General features: G+C 38.3%; 1 protein-coding gene across 1 annotated transcript; it reads left to right on the top strand.

The window, feature by feature from the left end:
- Positions 1-216: 216 nt before the first annotated feature.
- Positions 217-20761, top strand: LOC139719686 (SID1 transmembrane family member 1-like). The gene is made up of 7 exons (XM_071631084.1): positions 217-314; positions 14761-14834; positions 16733-16779; positions 18360-18465; positions 19080-19190; positions 19824-19937; positions 20627-20761. Exons 1-7 carry the CDS (start codon positions 257-259, stop codon positions 20687-20689), a joined length of 573 nt encoding a protein of 190 aa, XP_071487185.1. The 5' UTR covers positions 217-256; the 3' UTR covers positions 20690-20761.
- The last annotated feature ends 1559 nt before the right edge of the window (positions 20762-22320 follow it).

Raw genomic sequence — 22320 nt, 5'->3', positions numbered from 1 at the left:
TCTTGGTCCTTAGATTGCAGGAAACAGTTCTCATTTAACTGTCTGAATAATGTATAAAATCTGTTTGCATGTTTTTTTCCCTGCTCTTTTCTTTACATATTACTGAAAGTTGAATTCATGTCCTGTATTTGTGTACACTCTGTGACAAGAGTGAAAATCAAATCAGTATGAAGTGTTTCCTTATTTCTGGTTATTTTCTTTGTTCTTTCAGATATTTTCATCATTGTATTTCTACATCCTCTTCTTCATTGTCCACATGACAACGTGTCTTGGTCTTAGTGCTCAGATATACTACATGGGAACAGTCAAGTTAGGTAAGTCACCCATTTCCCTGACACTTATATTTATGCTATAGTATTTTGATTAAAATGATCGGTTCATTGCTTTAATTGAGAGCAAACTGATGCTCCCTATCTAACCACCATCTTTCCTCCTAAAGATCCACCAGATATTACTTTACTACTCCTCTGTCTAGCTGACCCATGTCCAAGTGAGTGTGTATTACCACTCAAGGTGGTTAGATGTCCCACAATTGTAAATAAAGTGGATTAGCCCATCAAGCCCCATCACTTTTGTGTACCAAAGATGCTGAAATAATCTGTAAGAGAAAGAAAAAGCCATACAAGTTAAAGGATTAAAACTGATTTCGTGTGGTTGATGATGGTGAAACACATGAAATTCTTTAGTGGTAAAAACCAGTCTTTCTCTAAGGACCTCTTAGAGAAGCAGAATCCTCCGGGTTTCAAATTTCAGCACTGGAGTGCAGTGAGTTGGTCTTACTTAGATATGAAGTGTGAAAGACAGTGAATCACCCTAGAGCTGGACCGAGGCCACAAGGGACATATGGTACAGCTACATGTGCATGTGCGTGTTCATCAATTAGAGGCTGCACATTGGTAGGATTTGAAGGCAGGAGAATAGCCAAGTTAACCCTTTGAGGATGAACTGATTTTGCTATAACACGCATTTCCCATGGACACCTGCCGGAGTATTCTCGGGACCCGTCCTCAGTGGGTTAGGGGTGCTTTGAGTCCGAGTCTCTGCATGTGCAAAGTATGCATTGTAGAGAACACACATCACAGCTGAGGTGTTAGATTCTTGTGGCCTTCCGGGAGAATTAGTTCAACTGTCTCTACATCCAGAATGTGTTTCTTACAACTAATATGTGTAGTGTGATGGGAGGTAGATTGACTCACACTTTAGCTAACCACACCACCAGGGAGATTGGTTTAATCACCACGACTTGGTGGTATGCCAGCACCAAATAAAGCCATATTTTTTGAGCTGAATCCAAGGGAGACAGCAGTTTGAGTGTTTTCCTTCCGACTGTCTGCTCAATGTTTCAATGCCAAAGGATGGGCGCTGAAGCCAAATTTCAGTGAATTCTCCTTGGTAGTACTAGTAGGGGATGTTGATTCAGACTTTCTTCTTACGTGACTATTAAATGAAGTCGCAATAAAATCTGTTGGTGATGACAAGATGTTGATATGAAATGTGTATACTGCTTGTGGTGATAGGCATATGTGTTGTCAAATTAAACCAAACATTGATTCGCACATCATTTAAGAAAAAAAAAATACAGGAAAACTTGAATGTGGTGCATCAAGTTTTCAAGTCAGAAACACTGAGAGGGAAGTCATTGTCAATGATGGAATGAAGAAACCGAATTTGAAATCAGAATTTGGTCAATGTCTTTTCTTTCTATTGTTCAGTTGTGACTATTGCTTTAAATGTGCTGGGAGGCATGACATAAATATGATATAAAGTCATTTTCAGTATTTACTTGTATGTATCGCATTATATGTGTATCCATATTAAGCACCTATAGGTGCTTAATATGAATATGTAATTAATAATAACAATACAATACATTCACTATAGTGAATGTATTGTATTGTTATTATTAATTATAGTGAAATGAAGATATAGTTGTCCAGTTTGTCTGTATTACCATCCTTTAATCTTTGTGATTGACTTGATGACGTGCAGGTTTTATTGGTATAGAGCAAAGGAGTAGTATCTCTGATCTCACTAGACTCAGAATTAGTTTCCCATCTGCTGTCAGTACCAGTACATGAATGTTATTGAAGTACTACACACTCCATCGTTGTGGTTAACCTCTTAACGTCAGTACCCATGTCAGATGGTTGTATGTGTTTTTGACTCATGATCTTGTGCACTTGTATTTTTCTCATACCTGCATGAAGCATCTTACACAGCTGAAATAAGCTGCCCCAGTTTTGCCAATGTTGTTCCCCTGCTAACTAAAAGCATGATACAAAAAAAAGTTGTAATTCAAGCAGGGGTGAATTTCTATCATGGATATAGAACATTTCCCTGTGTTATGGAGGATGAATTTTGACCTGTATTTTAGATTGAACCATGATGTGTTAAGGAGAATATGCTATCACCTGTGTCATGGAGATTAAACTATGACTTTTATCAGTGAGATTGAACTACATTGTATGACCTTTGACACTGAGATTGAACTATGACCTTTGACATTGAGATTGAACCATGACCTTTGTCATTGAGATTGAACTGTGACCTTTGTCATGGAGACTGAACTTTGACTTATGTCATTGAGATTGAACTATGACCTTTGTCATTGAGATTGAACTATTTTGTATGACCTACAGTTGTATGTCATGGAGATTGAACTATGACCTACAGTTGTATGTCATGGAAATTGAACTATGACCTATGTCATGGAGATTGAACCATGACCTTTGTCATTGAGATTAAACTATGACCTGTGTCACGGAGATTGAACTATGAGCTATGTCATTGACATTGAACTATGACTTATGTCATTGAGATTGAACTGTGACCTATGTCATTGAGATTGAACTAAGACTTATGTCATGAGATTGAACTCTGACCTATCTATGTCATTGAGATTGAATTATGACTTATGTCATGAGATTAAAGGGATGGTACAGTATTGGTGGAGATGAGAATTGGGCTTTTAACTTTTTGCGAGATACCAAGAAAACACTAATGATCTAGTACATAGCATACCATTTTAAGAGGAATTCAAAGTTTATTTGATGAAAATATGGTTTGGAATGACTGAAACATCCAAAAACAGAATGAAACAAAGCAATTGTAATAAAGTGTGGGTCCCACACTTTATAAAAATTGCTCTTTTTTGGATATCTCTGCCATTTCAAAACCAATTTTCATGAAATAAATGTTGAATTCCTCATAGAATTACATGCTCTTTCATATTTCATAAGAGGTTTCTCATTATTTCATCAAACAATGTTAGAAACCTGAAATTAGGTCTCAACCAAAACTGTACGATCCCTAACTGTGGCCTGTGTCATGATTCTAGATAAAACTATGACCTTTGTCTTTGAAATTGAAGTATGACCTTTGTCATGGAAATTAAACTATGACCTGTGTCATTGAGATGATACTATGGCCAGTGTGATGGAGATTGAACCATTACCTTGGTCAGCAGAGTCAACCTGTTTGAGGTTATCAGTCTGTACAGTGTGGATTACAAACATTGATATGATCTTGACCAGATTAAATGTTCAGGCCAGACCAAACTTTGCTCAACATGATTGCTTCGTGCTTTGACAATCCAGAAAATGTCCAAAAATGCCTTTTTTTACAGATTGGTGTGTCATCCATGTTTTATTTCCTTTCATTTCTTGAGTACTAAGACGACAAAATAGTGCAATTAGTAATATGCCCAGGGATATTTTTCAAGTAGCAACATTTCTAGAACTTTCACTTTTGATTATGCTGAACTGCTTGAGATTGAAAAATCTTGATAATAACAGAATGAGATATGTATTCATATCATACTTCTTCTTAAAGCTCACTCAAGAGAGTTTCATACATACAAATACATACAAAGTCCACAATCATGATACATTTCTTTGTTGGTATCTCCAGACATTGTGTGTGTGTGTGTGTGTGTGTGATATACAGCTAAGATTTGCTCAATCCTTGACATCAGTGGTAAGCAAAGATCAGAATCAGCTTTTTTTTTTCGATAATTGAACATATGGATGTGTGCATATAACATTGATCACTGATAAAATCCACTATGCACTATGTATGAATCAGGAAAGGGAAATTAAAGACTTTAATTCCAGTATGAGTACTGTAGAACATGTGAGCCAATTTTTTAGTCATGATAAATCAAATGTCGTATTTGTATTGGTGACCGGAAAGGTTTAATTCTGCAAAATATCTTTCACACTTTTGTATGTTGCTCCTCTTTTCTTGCAAGGAAAACAAGTTTACGTGATTTTAGGGATATTATTCATCAGAAACAATCTTGGCAATGAGCCTCTACAAGTGACTGTGTGAGTGCCATGTCATCTGGAATTATTTCAATTTAAGGTCTCAATCCTTGATTTCCCAGGTCTGAGCCAAGAAAAGAGTCCTGTTATATGCAAATGACTGCCTGAGTTGGCCAAAGTTGAATTAACTCCTAATTGCTACCACCTTAAGGGAAATAGTCGCCCACTCGAAAACAGGATCCCTTTACATGTAGCTGAAATTGTTTGTCAATTGGAATAAATGTCCTGCTGTGAAGGAGGCTAGTTTGGGTTTAATCAGAGAGAGAGAGTGAGAGAGAGAGAGAGAGAGAGAGAGGGAGAGAGCGAAGGTTTTCATTAGGCATTACCAATCCTCACCGGTGTGTGGATTTTTTTTGTGAATTAGCCTCTCGTGGGTGAGAGCTAAAGTAAGTTTGCAAACTTTTTTATGTGACATGATTTGTGTTCCTAAATAGCCAAATAGTTCAATACTTGTACATCCCACTCACAAGGCTGTAGGTTCAAACCCCATCAGTACTTGTCATTTTTTGGCCTTCAGTTTGATCATTTGTCTATTGACTCCTGGACTTTGAATTCATTTAAAGGACAAGTTCACCTTCATATACATAAGAATTGAGAGAATGCAGCAATATTAGTAGAACACATCAGTGAAAGTTTGAGGAAAATTGGACAATCCGTTCAAATGTTACGAATATTTTAAGTATCTGCGCAGTCACTGCTGGAAGAGAAGACTACTACAGTGTATGATGTCACATGCGTACAACTACATAAGGAAAATAAAAAGAGAATTTCACAAAACTTTACTTTTTGAATAAAGTGCACATTTCTTTGACATGCTACTGACGTATGGTAAGGGTTATATTATTCCCCCTGCCTTCTGAAAGAGAGAAGTCAAGTGTTCCTTTGTTATGCGAGAAAAATGGAAATATGTTGAATTTTCTTTATTCTTTCTTTATATCGTTGTACTCATGTGACATCACAAGCTATAGTAGTCTTCTCACCCAGTCATGACTTAGCAGAAACTTCAAAAATTCATAACTTTTGAACGGATTGCCCGATTTTCCTCAAACTCTTTCTGATGTGTTCTACTAATATTGCTGCATTCACTCAACCCACATGTCTATGAAGGTGAACTTGTCCTTTAAGGAAGATCTCTTGGTCAAGGCACCTGATTTTTTTTTTTGGTTATGAAACCTTAAAACCTTTTCTCATTGCAATAGAAATCCATGATTTTGTTATTCTCTCTGATAAACTTATTTTGTACTTACAAACTCAGATGTATCAAGAATCTAGTATACAATTGAGATCCAGAGCATTAGTGTAGCATATCACACATTGATAGAAATGACAGATCCAATGATAAATTATTTCATGAACTGTTTTCAGACAACTGGAGTCATGGGTAGGATTTTGCCTCTAAGCAGCTGATGAATATGTCTTCCACCTCGATGTGAAACAATTCTAAAGAATGCTGTCACCAATACTTGTGTGGTTAATCTTAGTTCCAGAATCACTCATTCTGAAGTCTGGTTTAGCACTCAATGAGCCAGCTCCTGAATCTCTCATCTTGGACCCTGGTTCAATGTTCAATTAGTCAGCTCATTGTGGATCGATCCTGGTTCAATGCTCCAAGAACCAGCTCCTGAATTTCTCATTTAGGAATCTGGCTCATTGGTCATTGTGTCAGCTTGTGAATCTTTCATCTTGGAGCCTGGTTCAATGCTCTATCAACCAGCTTTTGAATCTGTTATCTTGGAGTCTGGTCCAATGCTCAGTTAGCTCATTTTGATTCTGGTTCAATGCTCTGTCAGCCAGCTCCTAACTATCTCATCTTGGAGCCTGGTTCATTGCTCATTGTGCCAGCTCCTAAATCTCTCATCTTTTAGCCCAGTGTGGATCAATGCTCAATGAGGGAGCTCATGAATCTTTCACCTTGGAGTCTTGATCAATGCTTTTTAGTCAGCTCATCTTGGAGCCTGGTTTAATGCTCCAAGAACCAGCTCCTGAATTTCTCATCTTGGAGCCTGGTTCAATGATCTGTGAGCAAACTGTCTAGATCCTTGTTCGTGTCCCAAGATTTCATTAAGAGGCAGTACGTCTATCCTGTCTAATCAAATTTCCATCAGTTAATGGGTTAATTGCCTGGCTGTGAGTAGATCGTTGTACACTGCCTCAAAGATGCAAATGTGCCTCTTTTCGTTTTCATTCATTTCATTTCATGATGAATGAATGAATGAACGTGCCTCTGAGCTGCTTAACTCAAGAAAAACAAACAAACTGGAAAAAATTACTACTTCGGTCTAAAATATCATCCAGATTTCATGTTTCCTATTCTCCTGTTTCTTGTCATCTGGTGTAACACTGCTATCAATTCATATTTTATTTTCTCTTTGCTATGGTATTGTGTACCTTCTAGCCCCCTTGTGTAAGATTGACAGTAAGTCTGTCCTCTCATCGAATTGCATGCATGCATGGCATGTTTACCTCATGCTCATAACCTTGAAAGATTGTGTTTGATTTAAGCATCTTAGTTTGTATTTTTCCCTGTTTTGACTGTGAAAGTTGACAAGAGGTATTGCAAATGATTTTAAAACCCTTATCAAACCAGCTTGGCTAGCCCAGTTCCAGCCATGTTTTCTTGTCCGTCACCAGAGTCCATACTGCTGTCTTACACCTGCTAATATGTAGTGCTCCAACCTTTTCTGATATCCAGCCCTTTGCTTTGAAGACCCTTTTTTTAAAATCTCAACCTTTTGACATGCAGACTGACAATCATAGCTTCATGCAGACTTCCTTCCTAGAAGCTGATTAGTTGTTGCCATGGAGATTTCTCCTTTCAGAAGTCTTTACAGTGGCTTTTGTACCCATGTCATGTCGCGTAAAAGCATGTTTCATGGATTGTTTGCAACACGTGACAGGGAGATATTGTTTGCTTGTAAGTTTAAGTGATTGTAACAGAGTCAAGATGACTCATGGGGCATGCCTGGGTAGATTGTGATACAACACTAGGTTGCTGTCAAAAGACTTGATTAGACAACTAAAGTCAATTAGTCAAATTCTGCACTGGAGAAAATTACCTGTGCGTGAGAGCATTTAAGAAAATGGTAAGGAACAGATTGAAAGTATTGAAGGATTTCTTCCATCAGGAAATTTAAACCCAAACACACTTGGCCTGCTATACACACAATCGCAGGTCAAAAACTGATGCCAATATCAATACTCACTTCACATTTTATGAGACTGAGTGTGTCATCTAGGTCCTCATATGCTATAAAACCAGAAGTTTTCTCATGCATGAAACTTTTACAAAATTTTCAAGGAACCTCAATTCATGAAAATTAAATGAATGCAAAGTTTTTGTCTACACAATTCCAGTACAAGTAGCATACTCATGTTTGTTTGTTTGTTTTTTTTTTATAGTAGACAAATTGAGAAAGCTTCATGCTGCAAAAAAAAAGACTGTTGGCTCCAATTTGAGAAAGTTTCATATTGCAAATATTTCTGGTTTCTCATTAAATGTAAGACATATTCATAATTCATGGTTGTATAGTGTCTTTGAATGATGAACCATTCCAGTCATTCTAGTGCCATAGTGATAGAAGCTGGACTCCAGGGCTAATTGACAAATATTTTTGGAGCATTTATCTGACATTCAGTTAGCAATTTTAGTTCAGTTTCTGATTTGATAACAGCAAGATTAATTCAAAATGTAATCTGCTGTGCAATTTAAGACAGAAGGCTCAATAGTCTCACTTTACAATATTGTAGAATCAGTCTTTATACTGTGGTGATATATTTGGTGTAAATTGATTTTCAGGATCCATGTTATATGGGCAGTGTATGGGTTAGATGAATCTCTGATGAGTCAAGCCTTTGGCATACATTCAGGGGACATCCCACTTGTGACCAAAAGGGCCATCCCTCTTGTGACCAAGTGGATATGTTTTTTAAGTCTTGTGTAATGCCATGAGAAACAACAGACTTCTATCCTCTATCCAATTTCCTCTTCCGTTAGCAACCTGTTTGGAGTCTCCTATGAGTCTTCTATACTCCATACCAGGTCCTCCTACGCAGTCAGCTGAACAATGACTGTCCCTAAGCTTGGCAGGGCTCTTTTCATTAATCCTTCCAATCCTAGATATTCTTCTACCATTTTTTTCCAGCTCCATGGTGGATATCTAATTTGGGGTTAAAGGTTTTTATTTAATTTGCCCATGTATGCTTGGGGGAAGGTGATCTATCCAGTGGCAATGGTATGGTGTGGAACAAGCCAAAACATTTATCTAGAAGTCTGTAAATAATGTCATCAAGGAGTCTCTAAAATTTATCTGGGAGTTTTTAAATATCTCATATTTCATGTTGATATACCATGATTCCTTTTTATAAGAGTAATGGGTGAGATCTCTTTTCACTCTAGACATCAGTCTCTTACTCTTGACTCCTCCCTCAGATGTCCTTACTTATAATCTCTGAGTGTGAGAAGGAGGAGTTGCCACTGAAGTACTTTTTGAGAGTTTTTAGGTTGGAAAAGAGACTTTAGGTGTGAAGAATAGAGGAGGTGGTTTCTGGTTACTAGTATAGTTTTAGTGACATCATGACCCCCTAGGAAGTGAGTGATCATGATGACGACACAGAAGACAAGAAGCTCTCTCTCCACCCACTGCCAGATGGACCACTGACTTGGCAGACACCTGAAACTATAAATTTAGATACTTGGTTTGTGATTGTCTTCCCCCATCCCATAAGAGCACCTAGCCAAGTAGCAGAGAGTCCTTCCCTGCCCCCACAGTCAGGGGGAGTCACCCAAGGAACTCTGGCTGCCAATGAAAAGTAGCTCTTAGTGTCTCTAGATGCATGCTTTGGTTTGTTCTGATATGATTTATAGTCCCAAGGTTAGAAGTTAGGAAGAATATTATAATCTACCAAACTTTCATGGATTAATCTTTGCTAGGGCTTATAAAGGCTCTGGTGGGCCAATTTGTTCAAATTCACACTTCTTTTAAATCAGTTGTGCATCACTACCTATTATGCTAAGCCCCTATACCACACTATTAATTTCATCCAAACCTCTGATATCTATAGACATGTGTCTTATAGTCATGTGATGTTATTGAATGCCAGTCACTTTTCTCATCATCTTAACCATTCTCTGATACAAAAGCTAAGCACCTGTCGTAACTTGGAATCCATTCTCTGATGTTGGATAGATAAGAGTGGCTATCCACATTATTCATGATGTAACAAAGTTTATTTCAGTCCGTGTTGGAAAGGAGTCCTCTTTTGTAGTGACTAAGCATTAAGTTTGGAAACCAGTCAAGAGTTACCATCAAAGAGCCTGATTGGTCAATTGTTGGTTCCATGGTTCATGCACTGATCGATTACATTGAAGTCTTCAGAAACTTTTTGGTAGTATCTTTCTGTCTCTGTTTTGTTGTTTTTTTCACTCTTACCTCTTGGAGAGAATCTACAGTGTATCTACCTGTCATGCAAAAGGTTAGGACAAGCTACATTTGTATGAAAGAATCACATTCAATTACATTCAACCTCTCTACAATGACCACTCAAGAGAAAGTAGGCAGGTGGTCATTATGGACAGGTTTGACTGTACATGTATCTCATCTCTTAACGAAATGTTATAGGCACCAATCTTTTACAATGGCTGTTGGATCATAACACCAACCCAAGGGTCTTGTACTTTCTGTTCATAACAATTAACCTGTTGAGGACGAGTCCCGAGTATACTCGAGGAGGTGTCTATGGGAAATGCGTGTTGTAGCAAAATCAGTCCATCCTCAACAGGTTAAAAGTCCAAGCCCATGTACATGGCAGAAACCCCCACAATGCACTGTGCACCCAGGGAGTCTTACATACGTGCCATCATCTGTGTTCGTTCTAACCTAATACCATGACACATGATGAACTTTCTTCAGTGACTGACAATTTACTGAGTTTACATTCTATATTAGTTTCATATCTATATAAGAAGTATGTGAAAACTAAATTCTTGTGCCATCAAAGTGATGCTCAAATGTGAATCCAAATATTGATACTAAAACTCATTCTTAGTCAATGACTGATTATTACAAGTTTATATGAAAGTTAAAATTAAGACAAGATATAAGATACATTCTCTCAGAGGACGGTATTGACATTTGGTCAGTTTGGTTGCAGCAATAGAATATCAAAAATAGAATAAAAAATAGAATTAAGTTAGCTGAAAGAATGAATGAACCTGTGATGCCGTCATGTGACCTCCACTCAAGTTATTCCTACAGTGCAGTATCCTTGTGGGTGACATACAGCTGTGTGTGTCTGGAGGTTAAAATATTGCTCATCCTCCATCAGTTCCCCCTTTTCTATTTCCCGTTTGGCCATGCTAGCTTTCCATACAACACTATTTCCTGTATTTAACAGTGTCTGGGAATGTGACAGGACATTTCGTCAATACTCCCACACAGGCAAATTATCTAATTCAATGTGCAGTGGGCTTTTTATTTGGTGACTGTGGCATTGTGATGTCATAAAGGAATGTCTTCATCATACAGACTGTAGGGGGTATCCTGTTAGCCTCTTTGTAGTGAGCCTCAACCCAGCTGGGTCATGTACATCTCTTTGTCTGTCAGCATTGCTTTACTAAAGGATTTAAGAGAGAGGAAAGAATAGCTTAGAGTCTTACTGCAGCCACTCTGCCTATTCATTCATCCTGTTTCTTGGAGTATAAGTTTACCTCTAGGGCTCTTCACACCACACAGTGTCCTCTAGGGCTCTTCACACCACACTGTGTCCTCTAGGGCTCTTCACACCACACTGTGTCCTCTAGGGCTCTTCACACCACACTGTGTCCTGTGCTTCAGAAGCTTCCTCTCATAGCACTTTCAGACACATCAAGTTATTGTATACATTCAAACAACAAATTGATATGTATGATGTATTGATATGAGTCCATTCAGACACAATGTCCTGATATGATAACTGCATGTATGGCAGCATCAGACCTGGTGTACTGTCATGTCCGATAGGAAGCTCATGAATATGTATGAGTCTTTCCCATCGCACAATACGATCTTTGTGTCGGCTTTACACCTTGTGTTTTTACATTATATTGAATTCATGTGATAGTTTGCAAAGAAGCCCCGCCTGGTTATAGTAAGAACATATGGATATGATTGGAACATTCAGACATTTTACATTTTATGAATGTATGTCATACAGTGTATATTGAGAAGATGCTGATATCATTGTTTTGACAAACCACGTCTAATTATGTTCATATGATTTATCAATATATGACCATTCAGACGCAAAAACATCTCATATCCATACGTCAGGGCTCAACATTTCCTGTGACCTGGGGCCACTAAAAATTAATGTCAGGCCACAAAATTTCTACAAATGTTAGCTCTTGGTGGCCTGATTCGGCAGCTAGTAAAATTTAAAATGAAATTTAATGTTTCCTTGCATTTTGGTCCACTGCATTTCTTTTTTGGGCCACAAAAATTTCAGATTCAAAGATTTTAGCGGTCCAAACAAGCCACCAGAGAAAACTGATAGTGTAGAGCCCTGCATACATCATGATTATATCCACTTAAGACCTCTCTAGTAAGAAGGGGATATTTCTGAAGCAACATGTGTAAGGTGTATGCTAGTGATGGCATTGCAGTCATTCATTTTCAAGATGTGTTCACACCATCCCTTCGGTGTATTACAAGGATTAGGGAAATTTTCTCAGACTTTGTCTTTATATTGATATCTGCTCCATGCTACCAACATGCTTCCATTTTACTCTGGTCTTTGATGTCAGAGCTGTGATACAAGCTCAATTTCAAGTCAATACGTGCTTAGTGCAGCTGTTGAGGAAGTCATTGAATACTCCCTACAGCTCCTAAAAATAGACTATTTTTCTATCTCACTCTTTTCTGTTGTGTCATCAATGAATAAAGTTATGTAATACAATAACTTCCTGTCTTTATATACTTCTCTTCCATTCATGCGTCAAGAGTTTTTTACTGTCTTCGTGGAAATGTCCCGACAATGTATGATTAGTAAAACTTTTAGAAGAGTGACTAACACCTTCATCATGACAGAACTACAATACAGTTTGTTGACTTCGTAGGAGAGTCTGCTGTTAGAGCCAAAAAGTTAGACACCTCAGCAGCACACTCAATGACATCACCCACTTAGACGCAATGTTGAGTATTACTCAAAAGTTTCTAGGCAAATGTAAATTTTAAAACACCTGTTTGCATGCTGTATATTCAAAGAAGTGATGTCCTTGGCTTATCTAGCACTGTAGCTTTAGGCATTTTTCAGTGGTTTTTTAGGGTCTAATTAAAATGGGTTACTTAACATTATTTCTTGGGACAGAATCAATTAGACATGATATAGTTTGACCATTTAGGCCTATGCAATGTTTTTATTTAATTTTAACCATGTAAATATGGAGGATAAGAAGGATGTATAAGTATGTTATGTCGTGTTGAAAAATCCATCAATTAATATGACAGCCACTCAAGGTGTGCTTTATGCTCTGTTATTACTTTCCAATGAGGTTTCTGTTTTCTTGTGTGGAATGTATCCTCCAATCTTGAGAGTCCCAGTAAGTGGATCTCTAATATTCTAGCATCATCACTCAGTTTTTGTCCAAATACTTGCGATATTGCTATGGACACAGGTAAAACCAGCACATGAAGACTTTCTCACTCTGTGAACCCCTTACATACAATGTACATGTGCCTCTATGTAGGACAAAGTGAGTGTAAAGAAATCAAGAATAAGAAGGCGTCATAATCTGCCTTCAACTGGCTTACGTTCACAAATGTGCCTTCACGCAATTCACACCCACGCCCTGGAACAACTGTCACCCCAGTTGTTACTGTGTGTGCTGACGGATGCAGTTTAAGGCTCCTTACAGGATATTTGTCTTTTCATCAGCTTTTTCCTCCGTGCAACCAATCCTGTCGATGAGACGATGCTGTCGTACTCTTTGATGCTTCCTATCTCTCTCAGTCAATGAGGGAAGTGATCCATTTTTCATGAGTGCTTCATGTAGGATCGAGAACAGTTTTGCGATGTCATCATCAGTTATGGTGTGAAATGAAATCAAGCAGCTACACTGGTACTATGAGATGGGAAATTTGTCACTCATCGTAATCCCTGTAGAAAGATGAGCTGGTCTCCAAAGCACCATGTTTAACTCGTTGAGGACGAGTCCCTGAGCATACACTGGCAGGTGTCTATGGGAAATTTGTGTTGTAGCAAAATCAGTCCATCCTCAACAGGTTAATAGCTGGGATTTCACATATTGTTTCTAAAGTCAAATGGGTAGTTGTCAACTGCAAACAAGATGTCCTGTTGAGAGTACATCTTTCTTAAAAAAGGTTGCCACTTATAAAGCTTTGAATGAGACGACTGATTTATGACCCAGTAGGTCAGATTAAATCCTGGCTCCAGGAGAAAAGGATGAGGAACCTGTCAGGTCAACAACCTCCAGTTTAATAAAGGTTGTTTCTGACAACCAGAAAGCTTGTGTGAGGCTTGCCTGACATAGCAGTAACTAGTATATGCCAGCTGAATTTGAAGTTTTTAAAGATGCTAAGTATGTAGAGGTCAATGTAACTTAGCTCTAGGGAAAATGTACATATGATGCATATAGATTAGTTATCCTCAGCCATTGCAGACTTAATGCTTAGAACTGTGTCTTTTGGATTTTCTGATATGTCATTATTGCTGGAAAACCCAAACATCTATTTTGAATATAAATCATAATCTTGTATAATATCTGTTGACAGAGAGCTTTATTTCATTTAGTTGTTATCCCTACAATACTAGTACAGAACTCTTTAAGGATTTGACTTTAGGATGTCGGGAGTCAAAAATCTAATTTTCTGCAAACTTGCTTGAAGTACTGTTTTCTGCAAACTTGCTTGAAGTACTGTTTTCTGTCTGCTGACAGACTTTCTAAGGATAATACACTAAACCTGCAGATAAAGTATTTTTGTGATGTTTTTCTTCGAATCCTGCACCACACAAACCTAAGTAAGATCAGATGCTCATTAACACTCTTTGTAATAAAGACTTCACCTGAATTCACTGTGTCCTAGATTTCACTGTTATGAGATTTGCAATTTTATAATTGAAGAAATTAAGGCTTCTTTATAGTCTCACATGTTATAAGAATATAACAAGGACTTCATGTAACAAGAAAACTGGTATTCAGTGAAATGAGTGTGATGATGTGTTTCCAAGTTCATACTGACAAAATTTGTGGTGCTTTTCCATTCCTTAGCACCTTAAAGAGTAATATCTGAACCATCATTATAACTGCAAATCAAGACAATCAATTCTCCTGCATTCTTGATCTTGATTGGTATATCACAAATGTATATATCTGTCTCTCTTTATCTGTCTCTCTTTTTCTCACATTTTTACTTTTTGTCACTTTATCTCTCCCTTTCCACAGACTGGGGAATTTTCAAACGATCTTTTATCATATGCAAGTCAGATATCTTCACTTGCGCCAAGCCAGTGTACAAGGTATGTAAAGAACTCTGACAGTAGTGTAATCCATTTACCTCTCTTTATACACAAACACACACATGCATTTATATGCTCATATAAACTACATTTAAATTGTTTTTTTACTGAATTACCATTCCATCATGTGTATAGACAATATCATGTTGTATTATTCCACTGCTGATTATCTTTAAATACTGCGTTGTAGTCTGCTAGTAGATTAACTAAGACAGAGCTTGATAGCAGAGTCAAAGTCATAATATTCAGACAATTGTGCACAGTCTCTTCCCCAGTTCAATTTGCATATTTTGGTTCATTTGTACCATTCTTCTCTGCAAAATGAGGAAAGAATTGATTGTATTTTGTAGATTAGACTGCCAGGATCGTTGCCTTGAAAACAATGGATAGTGTTTCTTATGTGACTTGCAGTTTAGATTTGATGAAAAGGAAGGCTTTGCTTTCAAACATTACTCAGATTGGTCAGTCAGTACCTTTACGTTTCAGTGAGTTTAATAACCAGTAACAAGGAAGAAATGAAGAGAAGGATCTCTGGAATACAGCAAAGTGATGACACAAGTTTCAGTCACTGAAGTTCCTTATGATTTCTGGTGTCATCGGCTGAGAACGAAAAGGATTGATCGCATTTTGGGGGAGTACTGAGTTATTGGCATCATGTTGTAGAGCTTGATCTCCTCTATATAATGGTGCCAATTTTACATCATTTTCATTTTCAGTAAAATATTAAGGATTAAAATCATGAGGATGCTGTTTTACCCTATATTTGGAACATTGCTCATAAATCTACTCACTTTTGTGAACTAAACTTTTTATTTCATGAAGATTGACTGTTTAGTTTTTATTTATGCTCAAATCTTAGAACGGGATAGTGCCCTTCTGTTTCTCAGCTGACAAATACGTAAAGTTTGGATTGAGACAATAAAGTATTTTCTGATTTCAGTGGTTGGATGGTTGTCCCTCTGTCTACTGACAGGATGGTAATCTATGCAAACCATTAGAGCAACGAGAAGAGGGAGAGAAAGAAAGAACATTATGGAAAGTGCTATTTTTTATTTAAAAAAAATGATTTTAAAAAGAAAGAAAGAATATGGAGTATAAAATTATGAAAAATTTCAAGAAAAAAAACCCCCCAGTAATCTGTAATGTAACCAAAATGACAAAAGCATTGGTGATTATGACAGAAAGAGAAATATTTATTAAGAAATAATCATGAAGAAAAGTGAAGTAGATGTGACAAAGTAAACAAGTTTTTGGAGCACAAATGATATGATTAGCCTTGTAAACATAGGAAGCAAGAGGGAAAGTGGTATCTAGTTACCTCTGATGATAATGAGAATAGAAAGGGTTCATTGGATTCATCCATCATATGTCAAAGAAGTCAGAGAGAGTGAGAAAAGTTTGATGGTAGAGAGAAAGTCAAGTCAAGGGGAGGAAAAAAACTTCTCCATCTCTGTCTACAGCTGTCCACGGATTTTCCAAGACTTCCGGCTGTGAGCATTGTGTTTGTGTAGCAACACACCGGAACTACTGTTTAAATTTAGAGCCGTGAGTCAGGAGGAGAAGCTCAAGTAGTTTGAATGGCCAAGGCCGTAGCTGCCATTTGTGTCTCTGTGTGCACAGAGAAAGGTCTTATGTGTTTCTTTGTATACTTACAGTGAAAATGTATTCGATCTGTCTTTGGCCAGTAAAGAAAGTTAGATTTTACAGAATGCATCCTTTCTTCTTCTAGGACAAAATATAGTTGAAAAGAAGTAGAAATTATAGCTACAGTGACAACATACGAGTTGTGTATGGAGGTCAGCCATCCAATATTACTGAGAGCTCCATGTATATGCACTGGGAGATTAAAAACTAAGAAGTTTCCGATTGTATATTGTTCTTCTCTTTTTTTTTTGCAGACACGGCTTGCACTCTTGTCAGTTGGATTAGTAGTAAACTCAGCATTGTAAGTACTCACCCTGAACTTTGTTCGTTTTTAATAGTGTAAAGATGAACATGAAGGAAGAGTGTAGTCATGGAAGTGGTTGATGATGATGTGTAATCATGTGATCATTGGATGGAGCTGGAGGATGGGGTGTAGTCAAGGGAATGGTAGATGGTGGTGGAGGATCGGGTGTAGTCAAGGGAATGGTATATGGTGGTGGAGGATGGGGTGTAGTCAAAGGAATGGTAGATGGTGGTGGAGGATGGGGTGTAGTAAAGGGAATGGTGGATGTTGATGGAGGATGGGGTGTAGTCAAGGGAATGGTGGATGGTGGTGGAGGATGGGGTGTAGTCAGGGGAATGGTAGATGGTGGTGGAGGATGGGGTGTAGTCAAGGGAATGGTAGATGGTGGTGGAGGATCGGGTGTAGTCAAGGGAATGGTAGATGGTGGTGGAGGATGGGGTGTAGTCAAAGCAATGGTAGATGGTGGTGGAGGATGGGGTGTAGTAAAGGGAATGGTGAATGTTGATGGAGGATGGGGTGTAGTCAAGGGAATGGTGGATGTTGATGGAGGATGGGGTGTAGTCAAGGGAATGGTAGATGGTGGTGAAGGATCGGGTGTAGTCAAGGGAATGGTAGATGGTGGTGAAGGATGGGGTGTAGTCTAGGGAATGGTAGATGGTGGTGGAGGATGGGGTGTAGTCAAGGGAATCTTATGGTAGATCTTGGTGGAGGATGGGGTGTAGTCAAGGGAATAGTAGATGGTGGGGTGTAGTCAAGGGAATGGTAGATGGTAGTGGAGGATGGGGTGTAGTCAAGGGAATGTTGGGTGGAGCTGGAGGATGGAGTGTAGTCTGAAAGGGAATGTTGGACGGTGATGGAGGATGGGGTGTAGTCAAGGGAATGTTGGGTGGAGCTGGAGGATGGAGTGTAGTCTGAAAGGGAATGTTGGACAGTGATGGAGGATGGGGTGTAGTCAAGGGAATGGTAGATGGTGCTGGAGGATGGGGTGTAGTCAAGGGAATGGTAGATGGTGGTGGAGGATGGGGTGTAGTCAAGGGAATGGTAGATGGTGCTGGAGGATGGGGTGTAGTCAAGGGAATGTTGGATGGTGGTGGAGGATGGGGTGTAGTCAAAGGAATGGTAGATGGTGGTGGAGGATGGGGTATAGTAAAGGCAATGGTGGATGTTGATGGAGGATGGGGTGTAGTCAAGGGAATGTTGTGTTGAGCTGGAGGATGGGGTGTAGTCAAGGGAATGGTAGATGGTGGTGGAGGATGGGGTGTAGTCAAGGGAATGGTGGATGGTGATGGAGGATGGGGTGTACACCAACCAAGGGAGTGGTGAATGGTGCTGGAGGATGGGATGTAGTCATTGGAGTGAACCAGGGAGAGGACTGGTGTGCCTACTAGGACTATCACCCACCTGTGTGCTAACCTGGAACAGTTTTTAACTGTTGTAGAGTTATGAAATTGTTTGAATTTCTTGATGTGTACTGAAATTTTGATTGAAAGTAAGATACTGTATGGGAATGGCCAGGTTGGGAATCTTGTAGTCTGTTCATGCCGTATTGATCAATGTTTCCTCTCCCTTGGTACTAGGAGTATCCTAGGCCTGGTGACCCAGCCACTGGACTTTGCCTCCTTCCTTCTTGCCATTATGATTGTCAACATGCTGCTATACCTTGCCTTCTATTTTATCATGAAGGTAAGTCTGGTCTAGAAGACCTGCAACTACTTTAACCCGTTGAGGATGGGCTGATTTTGCTACAACACACATTTCCTATAGGCCTAGACACTTGCCCGAGTATACCAGTACTCGGGACTCGTCCTCAACATTCTATAAATAGGGGCCATGAGTCATGAAATTTTTGTTTACAAATCAAACATACATGTAGAGCTAGCTCTTCTCACCCAAGGGCATTACATCCTCTGCATGTTGTAATATGACTTTTCTCATATATTTTCATATTTTCTTGTTCACTTTTCCACATTTATACAAACTTGCAATTACAGATGCATGTCTTTTAAGCTTTCATTTCCGCAGACTTTAATAGTTGATATGATTTGTCTTTGAATTGTAACACATTAATATATTTGCCCATTGCTCTTTGATGCCTGCACTCTTTCATTGTAAGGAACACAATGATTACAAATTTCACAGTGAAATTGGTATTGCTATGGTATATCACAAGAACAATAAAATGAAATGCAAATGATACTCACTGAATTATTACACAGAATTTAGATACAGACTAAACATGTGTGAAGGTACTCTTAGTCAGTGTCTGTACATCTAACCATCTCGTTATCTTGTCCCAGCTCATCTGTCGAGAAAAGATTCTCCTGGTCGTCATCCTCTTCATCCTCCTGACTCTCTTCCTCTGGTCGTCGGCTCTTTACTTCTTCCAGTTAAAGGAGACAGCCTGGCAGGTGGGTGTGTGTTTATCATTACCAGACTCCAAACAATGTTTTCCACACCAATTTACAGAAAATTCATGAAGTTCTTTTAATACTTAATGTGAAGTCTGTTGCTATTTTTTTTTTCCAACAGTCATACTCAGCTTCCTTATCAATTTGTCCAGGGTACTTGGTAGATCCTTTCTGTTTTTGCACCTCCTTTCTACTGCCAGAGGCCAGTGACCTTGTTTTACCGTGCTGTATTGGTTGACAGAATGCGGGTGACAAAGGGCAAGGTCACTAAGGGTAGCTGACTTTTCCTTCCAAAGAGACAGAATTATCATGATTCACCTTAATGTGCATTGCATTGTAATTAAACAAGAATGGGAGTGTTCTCTCTTTATGTGTGTGTCTTTTGAGTTTCCATGACTAAAAAAATACAAAAAAAAAATGTTACCCAACAAATGGATCTTTCATTTAGCTTTTATTAGTCACTGATATCTTGTGCTATTTCAACATTCATATTTGCCATTTCTCATGATACATTGTATATCAGTACCGGTACTTAGCAATGCTGTCAAGGAACAAGCTGTGTGTGATTCATTTAGCTTGCATCATCCATAAATCTTGTGCTATTTATTTATCTCATATTCTTGATTCTTCCAGTATTCTGCAGCGCGGTCTAGAGCGGGGAACCAGCCCTGTGTGATTCTAGGTTTCTTTGACCGACACGATGTCTGGCACTTCTTGTCAGCTGCATCTTTATTTGTGTCTTTTGTGGTGAGTTCCTCCAAACTAATAAACTTTCAGACATGCACTAATGTAAACATTTCTCTATTGAAATCATTTACTTGCTCTTACTAGTATTTAGTTAATCAAGGACTGAAACCATGGACCTTAGAAATCTAAGGGAACCATTTTGTCGGGACTACAAGAGTTTGCTAAAAAGAGATGATAAACTGCTTTTTTTCTACTCTTTTCATTCTTTCTTTTCAGTTCACTTCAGTCAATTTTCATTACAACATTATTTGTTACTTCAAGGTTCCACAATTATGTTCTCTTTTCAATTTTACTTTGTTTTGATTATGTAACCTTATTCTCTGTTACCAATGAAAGTGAAATGTTTATGTTTTTTTCGAAAAATGAAATAAAGTTTGAATTGAATTGAATTGAATTGAATTTTGTCTTTTATATGAGTCAAAATGTATTGACAGCATCTTTTCGTGTGATGGTGCAAGCAAACTTGACAGTGCAAGTAAGTCATGCATTGACATTTGAATCTTCAATGAATGTTTGCAGTATAATGTGCTCTACAATGTAGTTAGAATTTCATATTCTTTTTATTAACATTATTATTATCATTAGTCTGGTCGAGTGTCATGTGATAATTTATTCAGTGTATTTATAATCATTGTGTCCGTAATTTATTTGAAGTATTGATGTGATTTACTTCTCTCTGCTTCTTTCAGTCTGTTCTCTTCTTGGATGATGACTTGGAAGATCAACCAAGAACAAAAATTAGAGTCTTTTAATCATGGAGGAGGTTTCAGTGTGGAGGAGGGACCATACTGTACTAAACATTTCTCCTTCAGCTGGTAGTCCTACCCAAGCTGTAGAAGTCTGACCACCAAGTTTCATCCAAGTGGCTTGGAGGAATGGCGCCCTCTGTTGTCTGATTTTAGCAGCTGTCAGTCTGGACTCTCAAACTTTTCTGTAGTTTACACATTAAATTGTCTTGTCAGGAAATTTTGCAATCCTTACATTTTGCCCGTCAGGAGACTATGGTACTCTGTTTCTGATGTCAATGGTAGGCTGTGGAAGACTTTCAACATAGTAAAGAGTGCATTTTCACAAGTCAACTAATCTCTTGATTTAATACATGCCTTGCTTAGGAGTTTGACTGGAGGAGCAAACGTCTGAAACCATGTGTTGTGGTTGTTTATGTGAACATATTATGTCTGTCTTAACTAGCTGCTATTACGTACTTGTTCTCATACAGCTATAAGGCAGAGAAAAGGTGGTTGTATCTTGGAGGTGTCGGTGTATCTGTGGTGATAAGTTGATAGGTTTGTGATGAGAGTTAGATGACAGGTACACTCGTAGGCCTGGATTCCCACTCTCAGTCTGCGTAAATATCTCTGGTTGTCAGATGTCAGAAAACTTTCTAGTAAAGAGCTCTATCTTGTAATGATTTACTAGAGTCTTGTCATGTGGGACCAAGGCTCACAAATTGTGTGCAATCATTGACTATGTAAAATAATTGTACAATTTGCTATGTTGTTTGGTTGCCTGGTATTTGACCTTGAAAGAGGTTTCATGCAAGACTAAATGTGACAGTGCACCTCAAAACGAACATAAAGTCGCACACACTGATCTTGCGTGAGGGCTGAAAATAAGTGAAATGGGTCAACCTAGCCGATCTTGACTTTTTCATATTTTCTGAAAGAGTGGGTCTTCTTTTACATTATGCTAAAATTTGGTATCATAAAACGGGCAGGAAAGTGTGTTTTTTTAGCAGTTTATCTCGAACATTTTTGGTAGAATACTGTGATCAGGTGTGTCTTTAGAATCCCCTTTTCCTTTCTGAAAAACCTTGTCCACACTCTTCACTTTCAACTCTAATAACTTTTGAAGGGATAGAGCTACTGCTTTGAAAGTTGGCATTAAGTATGGACAGAATATGTTAATGAGGCATGGCTAATTTCAGTTTAATCTGATAATCCCTTCATTGTTGTTACTCTGGTGGTTTACTTCCTGTTTTTTGTCCCATTCATCGCACAGCCAGCGTGGTTTGGTAAAGATTAAGCGCTTGAATAGACACTGTACTTCAGAACCTCTTTTCTCAGTTCACACTTTTCCTGAGTTTGTGCTTTCTTTCCAATATTTAGATAGGTTAGGAGAGTCCATTTGATTTGAGTTATACATCATTTTAAAGCTTAAAGCCTGCTCTTTCAGAATATGGTCTTAACTTAAAATTCATGGCTGGCGACTTTTTGTTTGTTTTGAGGTGCAGAGTCACAAATGACACCGCATACTGTAGACATTCACACTACTCATATACCAATGTACCAATGTTTGCCAAATATAAAGGACTATTGTTTGTTACCTTCGTTACAATCAAAATATCTTCATGATTTGACTAAACCCGTTGAGGACAGACTGA

Source organism: Diadema antillarum, unplaced genomic scaffold (genome assembly GCF_040938485.1).
Source record: "Diadema antillarum isolate AM-2024a unplaced genomic scaffold, OU_Dant_1.0 scf00000113, whole genome shotgun sequence".
NCBI lineage: Eukaryota > Metazoa > Echinodermata > Echinoidea > Diadematoida > Diadematidae > Diadema > Diadema antillarum.
The sequence above is the reverse complement of the archived record's forward strand: the minus strand, read 5'-3'. Positions and strand labels throughout refer to the sequence as shown.